Source organism: Trichosurus vulpecula, chromosome 2 (assembly GCF_011100635.1).
Source record: "Trichosurus vulpecula isolate mTriVul1 chromosome 2, mTriVul1.pri, whole genome shotgun sequence".
Classification (NCBI taxonomy): Eukaryota; Metazoa; Chordata; class Mammalia; order Diprotodontia; family Phalangeridae; genus Trichosurus; species Trichosurus vulpecula.
The window spans coordinates 222,332,318-222,349,577 of NC_050574.1; the positions used below are offsets into that span (position 1 = coordinate 222,332,318).

General features: G+C 39.1%; 1 protein-coding gene across 1 annotated transcript in view; it reads left to right on the top strand.

Annotated features, from left to right (window-relative positions):
* The window catches only part of NOSTRIN (nitric oxide synthase trafficking), a 91,560-nt gene extending 77,401 nt beyond the window's left edge, over positions 1-14,159 (top strand). Inside the window, exons 13-16 of the mRNA XM_036746274.1 lie at positions 188-313; positions 2,289-2,406; positions 5,539-5,628; positions 13,661-14,159. Of these exons, the coding sequence (XP_036602169.1) occupies positions 188-313; positions 2,289-2,406; positions 5,539-5,628; positions 13,661-13,782 (456 nt within the window). The 3' untranslated portion in view covers positions 13,783-14,159. The remainder of the gene's footprint in view (positions 1-187; positions 314-2,288; positions 2,407-5,538; positions 5,629-13,660) is intronic.
* The last annotated feature ends 3,101 nt before the right edge of the window (positions 14,160-17,260 follow it).

Below are 17,260 nucleotides of genomic sequence, written 5' to 3' on the forward strand. Positions count from 1 at the left end.
TAACTAATGGTAGATATAGTGGTGGGATAGGCAGCGGAAAGCTACATGTTAAAGATGAATGAAAATGTACCATAATGGGTGAATGCATATTTTTCTAAAAATCCCCTTGACTTCTGAGAGCACTTCTATTCTCCAAATGATGTCATCTTATCAATAGTACTCTTGTGTCTAAATGATGTTCCTACAGACCAACCTGAAGCTAGACCTTCTGCAAGCCAACTTCTTCAAACTGTCATCAGTATTGGCTGACCTGGAGCAGAGGCCTAAACCGACACATCCATGCAGCTCTTGTATCTCCACATGGAAAGAGAAGGTGAGGCTCCTATATCTAGGATAAACACTGAGTTAGTGGGAGCATGTTAAAGTAATGGCCAGGCAGTGCTGCTGCTAGGCTGCTAATGCAATGTAAATTTATAGGCAACCAAGGAACAAAACTGTCCTCTTATTTTTGGAAATGGAGGAACTAACTCACTATGGCCTATGGAATCATAGGATAAGAGGGAATCAGGGACCCTGAGAGATCAAGGTCATAGTATATTGGTATTGGGAGTGGGAACAAACTCAGGTTCCTGAGTAGAAAGAGTAATCAATTTTCACAACAGCAACAAAAAAATCATTATCCATCTTCTATTATACAGTTAAACTTTACTAATTAAAAATATAACCAAGGATGGGATGGAGTGGATAATATTGCATGAAGCACATGTTCTCTGGGCAAAGAGTATGAATGATATAGCACTTTTTTTTAAACGACAGCTTTTATTCCTTTCAGGGGGTAACAAGAACTACCACCAACAAACTATTGCTAAGTAGCAATACTATAGAACCCATTTTCACAATCAGATAAAAGAATATTTTTAATAATAATTTAATAATATATTTTAATATATAATACATATTATATATAAAATTATGTATAAAATGTAATAAATATAATAACAAGTAAATATGAAATAAAAATAAATATAAAAATATGTAAAATTTACTCCTTCTCTGATTGGTTCAAAGACTGACAAAAAAGCCTATAATCATAGGTGGCTATCTCTCTTAATAATAATAGCTAGTATTTATATAGCATTTTGATATTTGCAAAGTGCTTTACAAATATTATCTCATTTCATCCTCATAACAACCCTTCCTGGAAGGTGAGTCCTATTAGCATCCCCATTTTTTATCTGAGTAAACTGAGGCAGAGATAGGCTAAGCAATTTGTCCTGGATCACGCAGCTAGTCATCTGAGTCCAGATTTGAACTCAGGTCTTCCTGACTTCCTGACTAGAAAGAGATGCAGCTAGATGGCTCAGTGGATATAGCTCTGGGCCCGGAGTCAGAGAGGCCTGAGTCCAAGTCTAGCCTCTTCCAGCCACTTACTAGCTGTGTGACCCTGGACAAGTCACTTAACCCTGTTTGCCTCAGTCCACTCCTCTGTAAAACGAGCTGGAAAAGGAAATGGCAAACTACTCCAGTATCATTGCCAAGAAAACCCCATGGCCAGTACTGGCATGATACGGTCCATGGAGTCAAGAAGAGTTGAACACAGCCGAACAACAACAGCTTCCTGACTCCAAGTCCTGTGCGCTACCCACTGTGCCACCTGGCTGCTCCTCTTTCTAGTACATATCAGAAAAAAGCACTGTGACCACAGTGTGAGCACTTATCCCGAGGTGATCATTTTCCTTTTTGTGCTGCCCATAATCTGCATGTTACCCTCAATCATTTGGAAATGCTCACAACACTTTAAATTTACTTAAAACCTTTTAAGTTTGAATTTGTATCAGAGTTGTGAACATTGGTTGTAAAATGATGTAATTGTGGAAATTCTGGAATTTTAACATCAGAAGAAAAAATTTCACCGCATCGTTCAGTAATATACTGAACATAGTATTTTCACATCAGAGGTAGCTAGCCCAGTAGATAATATGTTGGCTCTGGAGTTAGGAAGACCTGAGTTCAAATCCTTTCTCAAACATTAGCTATATAATCATGGACAAGTCACTTAACTTCTCTCTGCCTCAGTTTCTTCATCTGTAAAATGAAGATGATAATAACACCTACTTCATAGAGTTGTTGTGAACATTAGGTGTGTGCATGAAATGAGAGACCATGGTAAGTACTTTGCAACTTTAATGTGCCAATAAATGCTAGCTATCATTATTATTATTAATAATACCGTAAGGAATAGTGTATAAATTATTGAGAAAATTCCTTTAAATGGTTATTTTTATTTAATGGTCAAGTTTTTGATGACAATAAATATACATCTTTCATTAGTTATTTTTTATTAACAGGACCAGACACATAGTTCAGTAAAAATATCACGTCCTTTTATGATGAAGAGATTAGAAAATGTTGTGACAAGAGCATCTTCCAGCGAACCGTCAAATAAACCAGGATCTCCATCCTTAGGTAACCTTATATCTAATCCCTAAATTGATTACGGGCTAAAATCAATGCTACATATGTCTATGTCAAACAAGAGTTAATGCCAGAAAAATGTGTGATATGCACACAGAAGCTTTGTGTGCAATCTGATCTGCACACCTCCTTCTGGGAGGTTGGTGGTCACTGCTGCTGCGAGCACCACATTGCCAAATAGCCGTTTGGAGCTTTTGCGGCTATAGTCACTACGACCCTCTCCAAAACTGTCCCCAGCTTGAGAAACACAATTATCTATGCTATCTTGTCTCAATCACACTTGAGGCCAATGGCACACGTTCTCTACATAACCCTTTTTTCTGTAACTGCCAATCCATACCTCCTAACCACCTCCCTCCAGATAGAGAGACAGACAGACAAACTAGCCATTCTCCCTTCTTTAAACTATGGTTGTAACAACTATCCTTCCTCCATTTGCCTGGCTAAAAGTTGGCAAAAGGAAAGGAAGAAACATAGAACAATGCGTTACACTAAGATCTTCACAATTCACTAAAGCATCATGATACAGTGGCGGAAAAACAGTGTCATTTGTCATCTAGTAACGAGAATGAAAGTTGCGTGCCCTGTGACATTTCCTCGAGTAAGCCTATGGCAGGACTGGAATATCTTCCTGTAGAAATTGTGTAAGCAACATACAAGTGATCTAATCAATATACAGTGAGTTAATGTGGGAAATATGTCTTTAAAAATTTAATTCCATACTATAAAACCTTAAAATTATACCAACTACGAAATTATAGCTACTGTAAAAATTAAGCTAAAACTTTAAAATTGTAGCTACTGTCCAGTTTCCTTTAAGTCAATTCAACAAATACTTGCTAAGTGCCCTAATGGGTGCAAGGAACCACACTAGGTGCTAATGTACAAAGAGAAGAACAAAGTGACACCCTTATGGAGCTTAAATCCTCATGAGGAAGGAAACAACATACTTACAAGATAAATGAATAAAAGAAAGTTGGAAGAGAAGGAGAATTTTAACAACTGCATAGAACAGGAAGAGCTTCACCAAGAAGATGTGTCTTGAGTTGAACCTAAGCTGAGGATTCTGAGAGGCAGAGATCAGGAAGAAATGTATTCCAGGTGTACAGGACAGACTATGCAAAAAATGGGAACCAGAATGTCCAGTTCAGTGAACAGTGATTGGACCATCTCTGGTTTAAAGAGGAGGAATAAGAAATAATTCTGAATGGAACCAGATTTTAGAGGAGCTCGAGGGCCTGGCTATGGAATTTGTATTTTATCATAGAGACAATGGGAAGTCACTGAAGACTTTTGAGTGGGGGTGGGGGGTTGGGAGGGCAATCTGTGACTGAGGAAGATGATACTGGCAGCTGTGTAAATAAGAGAGGGACTGAAAGATGGGAAACAAATGAGGAGGTTATTGAAACAATCCAGATGAACGGTAATGAGCCCCTAAACTAGGGTGCCAATATGAGTAGGGGGAAAAAAGGGATAGATGTGAGAGACAATGTGAAGATAGTTTCAATAAGGTTTGACAGCTGATTGGATATGTGGGATGAGAAGGAAGAGAGTAAAAAATTACCCTGAAGTTATGGCCTTGGGTGATTAGAAGGATGGGGTGTCCTCAAGAGAAATGAGGAAATTTTACAGATTTTTTGAGAGCAGGGGAGATGATAAGCATCATCTTGGACATGCTGAGTTTGAGAAGTCTACAGAATATCTAGGTGGAGAAATCTAGCAGTTGATTGGTGATTTAGGCTTGAAATTAATAAGAAATGTTAGGGATAAATCTATCGATTTAGGAGTCATTTGCACAGAAATGATAATGGCACATAGGAGAATGGATGCAAGCAAGAAGCCAGAAAAAGAAGAGGGTCCAGAACAAAGACTCAGGAGCGGCCATAATAAGGAGACAGGGGGAGGACGGTGATCCAGAAAAGGAAACTGAGAATGAGTGGTCAGACAAAGTGAGAACTAGGCGAGTGGATTATCATAGAAGTCACTTTGACTACGGATTATCGTGGGGCTGAGGGTAGGTTTGGGTCCGCAGTGTCAAAAGCCAAAGAAAAGTGAAGTAGAAAAAGACTGAGAAAAAAAACCTATGAGATGGAGCAGTTAAAAGATCATTGGTAAACTTGGAGATAACAATTTTAGTCAAATGGTAGACTTGGAAGCCAGACTGCAAAGAGTTTAAAAGTGAGTGGTAGGTTAAGAAGCAAAGGCAACAAGTATAAATGACTTTTTTAAGGTATTTTGTTATGAAAGGGAGAAGACATGTAGGATAGTAATTTGAAGGGATGGAGAGGTCAAGTGAAGGTTTTTGAAGGACAGAGAAGGCTCAGGTATGCTTATAGATAGCATGGAAAGTCCGTAGATAAAAAAAGATTGAAGGAGAGAGAGAGAGAGAGACAGAAAGAGAGACAGAGGCAGAGAGAGAAAGAGACAGAGACTGAGAGACAGAGACAGACAGAATGATGAAAGGCGCAGGAATCTGGAGGAGACAGAAGATAGTGAGTGGCATGAGTGACACAGGAAAAGGGGTTGTCCTTGGCAAAATCACAGAGACTTTCTCAGAGACTAGAACAAGGGGAGGAGACAACAAGGAACAATGTAGATTCAGTTTTGAGGAAATGGAGTCGGATAGAAAAAAGAATGGATTGCCTTGATTTTTTTTTTTTATTAAGGCTGAAGGAGAGATGTTCTACCAAAAGAGAGTGGTACAGAATTCTTGAAGAGAGCAACCCTGCTCAGAGGGTGTTAGTCAATTAGAGAAAAAGAAAAAGATTCACCAAGCAACTGTGAGAGCCCAGATTAGATAATGTAGATTTTTAAAGGTTTCAGATGCTTTAGGTAGTTGTATGATTTCTTCCCTCCCAGTTCTGCGGTGGGGTGAGGAAGGGTGGGGCAGGGAACACAGGGTGGAGCTTGATAAGGAAGGACAGAGCAGTTATGAGACCTAGAGGCAAGTGACTCAAAGTCAATTCTATAGGGTCAAGAGTCAAGACTATAGGAAGAACAAAGTAAGGTCACAGCAGTGGGGATGGGCTGGCTGAAAGTCTGTTATTTAACTACACAGATTTCCACGATATTTCTCTATGTCTAGTGAAACCTTGTAGTAATTGCAAATTAATTTATTTCTAGCTTCAGGAATCACCAGCGCTGGTAATGGTTCATGCAAAGCCTTATATCCATTTCAAGCCAGACGAGATGATGAGTTAAATTTGGAAAAAGGTAAGAAACATTCTTAATTGTTTAGAGGCCTTTCTCTATTTTAAATAACAACCCCATCAGCAAAGAACCTCCCTTTGTCTTAGTTATCCGCTCAGGCCATGCTCATTATCTGCTATAATTCACCAACTGCCTAATGAAGTCAGTGCATATTTGCTAACCCCACCTTTCAGAGGATAAAACTTTAAGCTCATGGAGGAAAAGGAGTTTGGTGAAGGCTATTCAGTGAGTTAGTATTTCATATGTTTGGTGGTCAATCTCAGGAATTTAATATACTTTATGCATAGGGGTGCCCAGAATCTCAGGCCCCCAAAATGTCAGAGTGAAAAAGGACCTTAAAGATCATTAAAGTTCTTCATTTCAGAAAGGAAGAAACTGAGGCCTAGGAACCCTGGAAAGTGACTTGTCCAAGGTAATGTGGCTAGCTAATGACAGAACCAAAGGCAAAGCCCATGTCTGCCGATGCCAAAGCCTATGAATTTTCCACTATAACCTGCCACCATTTAAGATTTTAATTTGGCATAAAAAGTTTCATGTAGGTATTCTGTAGTGAGCTAAATCTGCCTTAAAGGGGGTTAAGAATAATCTGTCAGCAATCAGTCATTAAGTCCCTACTGTGTGCCAGGCAACATGCTGAGTGCTATGGATACAAAGAGAAAAGTGAAGCAGTTCCTGCCTTCATGGACCTTACTTTGTATCAGGGAAGACATAGTTTGTGTGGTGTGTGTGTGTGTGTGTGTGTGTGTATAAAGAATAAAGAAAATAATCACAATGATAGTAAGATTTTGTAAGATACTCTAAAGTTTTCAAAAATATGTGTGTGTGTGTTTGTGTGTGTGTGTAATATACACACACACAAACACACACACACACACACATACACACACACACACACACACACATCTCATTTAATCCTCAAAATAACCCTGAAAGGTAAATGCTGTTATGATCTCCATTTTATCCATGGGGAAACTGAAGCAGAGAGAGGTTAAGCAAATTACATAAATGAATAGAGGGTAGTTTATGGAGGGAGGGCACTAGCAGTTGGTGGGGGCGGGGTGCAGTACACTCAGGAAAGACATCCTATAGAAGGTGATGGTTTTGCTGAGCCTTGAAGGAAGGAAGGGATTCTGAGAAGCCGAAGGAGATAGTACATTCCAGGCTACGAAATGGCCAAAAAAAAAAAAAGAAAAAGAAAAAAGACCGAAGGCCGGAAGACAGGACGTGGAGTGCCTGTGCTTTCTTTAAATATTCTACTGTTGCGCATGGTGGGGCCGTGGGAAAAGATCTGGAAATATTGATCAGTGAGAGATCACTAGGCGATAAAGGAATGCTGTTGATGAATGAAAAATGGCTTCAAGGGTCCAGGTCAAACTAAAAGGAAGAAGACCCAGCACCATGCTTGCTCTGGTCAGGCCGTGATGTCTGTCTGGCTAATGGTGCAGGTGTCCTCAGTATTTCTCTGATGAAGGGAAAGGTGTTATTAGAGACTTAGAAACATCATTTCTTATGGATCCTTGAATTAATACTGTTTCTTTTGCAAGCTAGATTGTCAGGGGAAGACTGTGAGTCTCATTCCTCCTGGTATTGCACTTGGTGCCTAGCACGATGTTTTACACACAGTAGACACTTAATAAACAGTTATTGAACTGAAACAACAGAATTATTGATTTCACAAAGACCGACCGTTTGACGTATTATCCTGTTGACCCCCAGAATATTCTCTGAGGGTGGGGAGGCCGCTGTATGTATAAAGGACTCCCAGGAGTCGGGATACCTGGCTCTCTCCTGGATCTACCTCTTAGTGTCTATATGAGCTGGGATGAGTTATTTTCACTGGTCTGGTGTTCATCCTTTTCTTTTTTTTTTCTCAGATCCCCAACTTCTTTTCTTTTTAAATTTATTTTTAAAATTAAAATTAAATTAGTATTTCCATGTACATAGTAGAACAGAAAGATGACTGTACATGAGGACTATTGCAAGGCTCAAATGAGAGAGTGAAGCAATGGGCTTTTTAAAAAAAATTTTTTTTCCAGTTTTCAAGCATTTATTTTTTTTCTCCCTCTTCCCTCACCAAAAAAAAAAGAAAAACAAACTCCTTGTGACAAACATGCATGGTTAAGCAAAACAGATTCCCTTACTGGCCACATCCCAGAATGTGTATCTCAATCTGCCTATCAGTCCATCACCTCTGTGGTGCGGTGGGTAGCATTCTTCATTATGGGTTCTCTGGAAGCAGAATTTGTCATGGGAGGTTGGTTCTCTAAGTGAAGACGCAGGGACACAAAGGAGAAGAGGCTTTTCCCAAACCACATTTGGCCTTGTTTGAGCCGAATCAGGGTCTCCTGTCTCCCAGTTGTGCTATGAGGTTTCCTGATAATGCTGTTTACCTGTTGATTTCCTGTTTGGTTTTCTGTTTTCTTACAAGGTGTCCTGTCACTTTAAACTTGGTTCACAGCACTTTCTAAAAACCAAGACCAGATTCATCAGCTGGGGGCTGGCTGAAGGAAACAGTCCACAGGGGCTATTCGATCATTTGTTTTTGTTTTGCTTTGTGTTTATCGTTGTAAACCAAATATGTCTATTTTGTCAATTATATAATCCTGTCTGTCCACGCCTAATAGCAAAAATTCAAGTGAGTTCTCTTACCGGGGGAATGATTCTTCTGAATGGTGAAGGTTGCAACAAGCCTTTTTACAGCTCCCCACAGCCCCCGCCCCCTTCCCCCTCCCCCCCCCACCCCGCACCATACTCCCTGTGGCAAGGCCTGGTTACTCCCCCTACCCCAGCTATCTGAGGAAGAAAGACTCCTGGGGAGCTGAGGGGAAGAAAGGCCAAGAATCATCTTATCAAGAGATTGGAAAAGCAGCAGAAAATCTGGTGGGCAGGAGTGGCAGCTTGACTAATAAACACACACGTCTCATTGTGGACAGTAAAAAATAAATAATCCACCCCTGTAGACTGACTGATTGTTGGCTAACAAGGAGCAGTCACAAAGAAAACGATGACCAGGTTTGGAGTCAGGAAACTTGGCTTGAGTCCCTGACTCTGACGCTTAGCAGGATTGTGACTTCAGGCAAGACAGTAAACCTGCTGGGGCCTCAGTTTCATCATCTGTAAAATGGAGATAATAAGATGTTCACTACCTATCTGGAGAAGCTGCTGTGAGGAAACTGTTTTGTAAGACACAAAGTGCTATATAAATGTGAGATATCATTATTAAAAGGCTTTTTCTTACCAGAAGAGATAGTAAAATGCAGAAGCTAAAGAATGAGTAGCCTAAAAAGTCTATTAATTTAAATCAATAAACACTTATTCGGCCTCCGTGATGTGCCAGGTAGTGTGTGAATGGGGAGGAACGCAAAGTGAAAAATAAAATTAACCGGACCCTTGAGGAACTTGTATGCATGCATACATGTACATACATGCACACAATACAGGGTGTCCCTAAAGTCTGGACACATAGGAAAATTGATAGCAATGTGGGTCCAAACCTTTGCATCGCAAATGATGGAAATCATATTGAAGATGTTATTTGTTAATATTGCAATTAAATAAAATGTGGTTGAAAATTTCATTCATTTCATTTCTTGAAAATATGCATTTTTGCCTATGCGTCCAGACTTTAGGAACACCCTGTATAATATATACAAATATGCATGTTTTTATGTGGCATGATCATACATAATATGTAGAATATATTATATAATGATATAAATTAATTTTATTTGAATTAAAGTTTAGATTAAATACATTTATATGATTTTTTAAAAATATATAAATATACTTAGTATTTAATTATCAATTAAATTAATAAAAATTAATTAGATTTAATAATAAATTTAGATTTAGTATTAGAATATATTTATAAATATACATATATTTTAACAAACACTTAAAAAAATTAGTCTGTCTCTCAGACACCTGGGTGGTGTAGTGGATAGATTGCTGGACCTAGAATCAGGAAGACCTGAGTTCAAATGTGACCTCAGACACTTACCAGCTCTGTGACCTTGTGCAAGCCATTTATCTGTATAACTCAGTTTCCTTAGCTGTAAAATGGGGATACCTCCCTATGTTGTTATGAGGACCAAATGAGATAATATTTGTAAATCACTGAGCATAATGCCTAGCATTTTATAAATGCTTCTCCCTCCTCTGACTACCTCTTCTCCCCCTCCCACTATTTGCATAGTCTGGCAAAACAAATTCCCACATTTGCCATATCTGAAAATTAGTTTCTTCATTTTAAATTCACCACTTCTCTGTCCAGAGGTGAGTGGCAGGTTTGGACTCATGACTTATTATTTATTATTGCTTTGAATAAAGTTCTAAAGGGTTTCCAGGTTTATTTTTCTATCATGTTATCATTACATACATAATTCTCCTAGTTCTGCTCACCTTGCTCCGCATCAGTTCATAAAGGTCTTCCCATGGGGTTTCCTCTGAAATTGTCCATTGTATCATTTCTTTTTTTTGGTCATTTCAGTTGTGTCAGACTCTTTGTGACCCCATTTGGGGTTTTCTTGGTAAAGCTACTGGAATGGTTTGCCATTTCCTTCTCCAGTTCATTTTATCGAAGAGGAAACTGAGGTAGACAGGGTCAAGAGAGAGGGTCACACAGCTAGTAAGTGTCTAAGGCCAGATTAGAACTCGGAAAGAAGACTCTTCCTGACTTCAGGACCAGTGCTCTATCCATTGTGCCACCTAGTCGCCCATTTCTTATGGCACAATAATATTTCATTACATTCATATACCACACTTTGCTTAGTCATTCCCCAATAGAAAGAGATCCTTTCCAGTAGTTGAGCACCAGGAAAAGAGCTGCTATAAATATATTGGTACCTAAAGATCTTTTTTCTCCTTCTTTGATTTCTCTGGGGTATTGGCTGAGTTAGATAGAGCCAGCACGTACAGCTTGGTCACTTTCTTGGCATCATTCCAAAATGTTTTTTCAGACAGAACTAGGAGGTCATTGTACACAGTAAGAGCAATATTGTAAAGATCATCAATTGTGAAAGACTTCTCTGATCAATACAAAGGTCAAAGACAATTCCAAAGGACCCATTATGAAACATGCTGTCTACCTTCAGAGAGAGAACCAATGAACTCTTAAGGGCAGACTGAAGCAGATTTTTTTCACTTTATCTTGTCCCTCCCCCCCACATAGCAAATATAGAAATATTTTTTGTGTGATTTCACATGTAAAATTAATTGCCTTCTCAGTGGGTTGGGGAGGAATGGGATGGAAGGAGCAGATTTGGAAGTCAAAATTTATTTTAAATGTTAAAAATAAATAATAAATTTTGCAAAAAACAAATTGCTTCCCAGAATAGCTGGACCAATTTCTAGTTCCATCAACAGTATATTTGTGTCCATGTTTTCCCTTTAACATTTGTCTAACTATGTTCTACTATTATGGGATAATTAAAAATTAGTGAAGTAAATGTCTTATCAGTTCCATTTGCTCTAAAGAAGTCATTTTAATTTTGTGTTGATTGAAAGCTACGTAACTTTTAGTTGTTTAACCTCTCTGTCTCCCTATTCTCATCTGAGCTGGAAAAATAACTCATTTTGATGTTTTTCTTGGATTTCCTGACCAAGACTTCACATGATGCACTTTCTATGTCTGTGTGGAGGAGTTGTGAAGTAGAGTTTGGCTATACTTCTTGCTTCTCCACCATCTTTCCGTGCCATGCCATGCCATTGTTGGAAAAGGAAAACTCCTTCCCATAAAACTCACACTCCTAGATTGTGTTCCAGCTAGATACATAGATTCCCAAAGTGGGTGATACCATCCCCTGGGAGACACTGTAACAATGGGGGGGGAGTAGTAGTAGCCTTGGGTGCAATTGGGGGGCATTGACTAAAAATAAAGGGGCAGTAGAAGCATAAGGAAAGAAGATAATTTTGAAAAACCCTTCATATGTGTTTCATCTGCTGTGTGACAGAGTTAAAGTCATAGTGATTACACTATTTTCCAAATAAACACACAAAATGCTAGTTATATATGATCGGTGGTCAAGTCCACCAACAGGTCTTAACAAGCAAGTGTTGGCAGGCAGGCCTGTTGCACATTGTCAGGAAGTCCAGCATGCACCAGCAGGAATATGCGCGTGGAATGACTTGTTTACGATATGATATTATACAGTTACATGATGCAATATTGTATCATCAAAATTTCAATGCAGGAGAAAACCCATGAATTTACCAAAAAAATTATTAAATTTAAGATGAGTCATTTTTAAAAGAATGTTTTATATTTTTTTTGAAATGATGCAAAGTTAAAAAAAAACAATAAACCATTAAAGGGGTAAAGAAAGTATATTTCCAGGGGGGCCCTGAGTAAATTTTTTTTAAAAAAGGGGGTGGCTGGCCAAATAAATTTGGGAACCTCTGAACTAGACTGAATATCTCTCTGCGTCTGAAGCTGATGCTCTGTGCTGTGATCTGATGCTTCTCAGTTGAGCTGCTAGGTTGCTTCTCTACTGAGCAGAACTATATCTAGGGTGAGACAATCAGAGAATTTCCTCGGGGCACCAAAATATAGGGGGTACAGACAGCACTAGTACTCAACAGGAAGAAAGAGCTTAGCTCCTAATTAACAAGAATCATTAATTAAAACAGGAAACTAAAAGCACTCCCTCTTCCCAGTGGCCACATCTCAGGGGAGATCTTCCCTAATTTGGCACTCCTGCTGCTTCCTCTCTCCGCAAGGTCTTCCTAACATCGACTCTTGTTGTCCCAGGATCTCCCCTCACAAGGTAGCTTATTAGGGTTTCTTCCTCCTTCAGGATCTTGTGCCCTGAAGTCCAAGGTCTTTCCCTGAGGTCTTCTCTTCGTTAAAAAGTAGACTTGAAGATGCTTTCCATGCTGCTTGACCAAGGTCATTTTCTGGTGCTCACCCAAGGTGGCAGAGTTGCCAACTCTTCAATTCAGTTGCTGCCATCTGTTGCTTCTTTGCCATTACTAGGCTGCTTCTTCCCTACACGGAATATTTATACCTCTTTAGGGAACCGGTCTATGTTTCTAACAAGTTTAGCTCTTTTATGAGTCAGGTCCACAGCTGTACGCATCCAGCACAACAGAGAGTCTCTGAGGTCAAGCTTCTTTTTTGACAATCTGTTTTTCAGTTGTGTTTGACTCTTTGTGACCCCATTTGGGATTTTCTTGGCAAAGATACTTCTTTGCTCATTTTACAGATGAGGAAACTGAGGCAAACAGTGACTTGCCTAGGGTCACTCAGCTAGTAAGTTTCTGAGGCTAGATTTAACTCAGGAAGATGAATCTTCCTGACTCCAGGCCTGGCACTATGGCACCACCTTGCTGGCCCTTTTGACAATCTTACTCCTCCTCAGAGGGAACACTTGCAGGTATGCTTAGTATTTGGGTTGGGAAGTCAGTAAATTCTTTGCAATTCCTTTTATGTGCTCCAGTACACCGGAACCACAATGATTACCCTAGATTTTCATTTAGCAATAATAGAGGGATGAAGTAGAGCTGGCAACCCTTGCCTTGCATCCCTATAGCCATGCTCAGACTCTCCTTACATGAAAAAGCACTACAGGTTGTAACCCTATTGGCAACTAGGTGGACTTGGAATTAGTGTGACTTGAATTCAAATCTTGCCTCAGATTCTTAGTGTTTGCCCCTGGGCATATCGCTTAATGTCTCTTATCCTCAGGTTATTCTTTTTTTCTCTTTTTTAAAAATCTGTAATATAGGGATAATAATAGCATCCATCTCCCAGGGTTGTTGTAAAGGAAATCTGCAAACTATATAAAACTATACAGATGTTAGCCATTATTAATATTAATAAATATGATGTAAGCTACAGTGTAACAGAATGGGATGTTCTGGTTTTAAAACAAACTATTTTGACGTATTTAGGGATACAGAAAAAGATTCAGTCCAGTTACTGCCTCGCTCCCTCCCATCACTATCCTCTTTTAAAGCTTAAGTAAGCAGACAGTCTCCCAAACTTCCAAATAGCCGTGGCACATTCATTGTCTAATTCTATGCATTTTCTCAACAGGAGACATCGTGACCATATATGAAAAGCAAAATGAAGGCTGGTGGTTTGGATCCTTAAAAGGAAAAAAGGGCCATTTCCCTTCTGCGTATGTGGAAGAACTGCCTTCAGACAACGCAAAGTAGTCTTCAGAGCCCTAGGATCAGAATTTGACTGTGGCCCTCCCTCCGCACATTTAACTGACAGAGGAAGTTATCTTTTGAAAATGGGTGACTCTTTTCAGGTTTTCACAATGCTTTGAAGTTTTGATGATTTTTCTTGAAACACATAATAATCACAATTTAAGAATGGACAGTGGAAATCATAGAATGTCAGAGCTCCACCTTGGACATCAAACTCCTCATTTTGCAAAAAGTTAAGCAACTTGCCTGTGGTTTCTGAGCTGTTCTGGTGTCAGAGGCTGGACTTGTTGCCCTAGGCCTTAGGCAGAAGGACAGAGAAAGAGAGGATCAGATTTAGAGCTGGGAGGGACATTAGAACAACTCCCTCCCCCATTTTGCTCATGAGGGAAAAAAGGGTCAGAAAGATTAAGTAACTTAATGAAGAAAGGAAGTATTTACTAAGTACCTACTATGTGCCAGATACTATGCCACGTGCCTTACAAATATCATTTCCTTACAACAGCCCTGGAAGGTAGGTGCTATTATCATTCCCAAGCTCAAATCTTGCCTCTGATACTTACTAGCTCTGTGACCCTGGGCAAGTCACTTAACCCTCTTTGCCTCAGTTTCCTTGTCTATAAAATGAGCTGGAGAAGGAATACAAACCACTCCTGTATCTTTGCCAAGAAAACCCCCAATGGGGTCATGAAGAGTCAGAGACAACTAAAAAATGACTAAATAACAACAAACTTTTTGTTCTATACAAAGTGCTAGTAACCCAAGACCTCTGTCTGCAGGGACTGTGTAATGAAGAGAATAAAGACAGCTTCTTCAGGCAGCCCCATTATAGAGACTGTTGGGGCCCTGAGAACAGAGAAGGTAGTATGCCTGCCCTGCTCCTGAAGCCTACAGGTTGAATGGTGATAATTGGTCTGGACACCTTGGAAAATGGCCCAAGGGTAAAGGTTGCACACACCAGAAAGTGAAGGCGACTGTGCGGATGTGAAGGTGTAGCTAGTTCTGCCCTGCTATCATATAGGGAGGCCTTCCTGTAAGAATGCTTCACATGCTACTTTGGAGTGAATTAAGTGATAAAGAACCTGTATCATTCCTCACTCCACCCTATATATATCATTCCCCCCCCCCCGCCCCCTTCAATTATTTTTTTCTCTTCTCCTTCTAAACTTATGAGGAGAAAATTTTAAGGTAAGGCTCACAATAAGCTGTACTCTGTGGTATTATACTCATCCAGTGGGATATAAATAGCACAATGCTACAGATATGAAAGCCCAAGAGTCCCAGGCTACATTTGCTAGGTGAGGTATAGCTTATAACCTAAAAGAAAAGAGCAGAAAGTTTAATTTCAACCTTGACAATGCAGTAGGGGAAGCTTTTTTCACTTGGAATATTATCTAAGTAATAGGCCATTAGGCCTTGTGGGACAAGGGATTTGAATCCATATTTCTTTTTTATCTTATTGCTTTCCATCAAGACATGATATGTAAAAAGGACTATAAAAATTGAATGTAGCTACAAATGAACCATTTCATAAAGCAGAGAGTCATCAGGCTGTATGGACCCTGAGACTATCTATGGGGATAATCTGCAAAGAAAAAAAAAGAATCCTTTTCATTGGCAAACCTATTTTCCTTTGTGAAAATGTTGCTGACTTTTGTATTTTGGAACTTGTTTTTTGGCAATCCTTTGTGCATCTATGATTTATTATGAAAAATATTTCTAAGCAAAAGTGCCCTTTAAGCCAAAGAAAAGACACATCTGGTCAGCAATAAAGAATTGTTTATTATCTGCCCAGTCGATTAGAATGGCTCCTAAGAGAATGGTCAGGTGGTATCCAGGACTAAAGATTGTAGTGAAGACAGAACTATCCATTTGGTAAAATACTAATAAGCAAGGATGATGAAGAATTAACACATACTCTGTGCTTCTATACAGAATAAAATGATTTTTAAAAATATTAATGGTCTGAACTATTAATTGAGTTTTCATAATGTGCTCCATTAAGCTGGTCATTAAGCCATGAATTTTTTAGCTCATTAACAGCCTGAAATATGAATACTATAGAGTGAGGATTCCATTGTCTACATTATAAAGAGTGCTTCCATTTTGTTTCTGATCTCCTACAAAGTCATTTCAGCCCTCATTCTAACAACCAGAAATCTCTCTACTCACTGGCAATTTCCTGCACCTACAATAACTCATAAACATAAAGACGGTATAAAGCAAACTTCAAGAAACTAAAGTGCCTTCTGCATCATCAAAGATTAAAATATGTTCTGGATAGTTTTAGTGTTGTGTGTATTTGATTGCCTCATAATTCTCTGAAATCGGGATATAGGCTCATTGTGGCCAAAAAAAAAAAAAAAGGAAAAAAAATTCTCTTCTCTCAAAATCACGGTGGCTTTAAAGGTGATCAGTCTAGTAGGGACAAGGAAGCGTCAACTTCCTCAAAATTCAAATAAGTTATGGTCCTATGTAACCATGGTCCTCTGAGTGTATCCTGGAGATTAGGTTTTGGGAATGTGATCATTCCTGATGGGGTGGTGACAGAGAGCAGGATTTGTAAAGAATGGAGTACTTTTTTGTAGATGTGCTGGAGCTGAAGGAAACCCAAAGTATATTGATCAAAAATGAATGGGCTACAACAATCAACTTATTTCAAAAGTATCAAGAATATAGAAAAAGGAAACACTAGAACCAGGGTGGGCTCATGGAATGCTACTAGTGAAGGGAAATTGGGGCAAAGCCCACGAATTTAGAGATGTGGTCCTGAGAGGGGCAATCTCTGTTCTGATCCAAGGGCAGCGAGTGCCACCTGCAAGTTACCCAAGGTAACTGATGATGCCAACTCACCTGGGTGATCCTAAGCCTAATATTTCTTATGTGTTACTCTGATGTGTGATCATTATTTATCAGAATATTGGATTAATCAGAATACCATCTTGCCCCCCACCCCTTAACCACATGGTGTAACAGTTATGGCAGGTAGGTGGTACAGTGAATAAAGCATAGAATTTAGAGTAATTAGGACCTAAATTTGAATTCTACCTTAGCTGGGTGTCCCTGGGCAGGTCATTAACCTCACTGTGTCTCAGTTTCCTCATCACTAAAATAGAGATAATAAGAGTACCAACCTCACAAGGTTAGTGTGAGGAATAAGAGTTAGCATATGTAAAGTGCTTTGCACACCTTAACATACTATATGAATGTTAGCTATTCCTATTATGATGATGATTTACTGAAACAAATGATAGGAGCAGGCTGTGTCAGACTTGAATTTGAATCTGTAAAAGCAATACATTTTCCTTTCTTATATTTCTTTCTGAGATTATAATGGGATATCAATTTTATTCTTGTTTGGAGGTAATCAGGGTAAATGTGTGTTCCATATTGCAGTTTTCCAGCTTTCTTAGAATAATAATTTATTATAATTATTAACTCATTAAATAATGCTTTAAGTTTTACAACACACTTTTCTCATAAT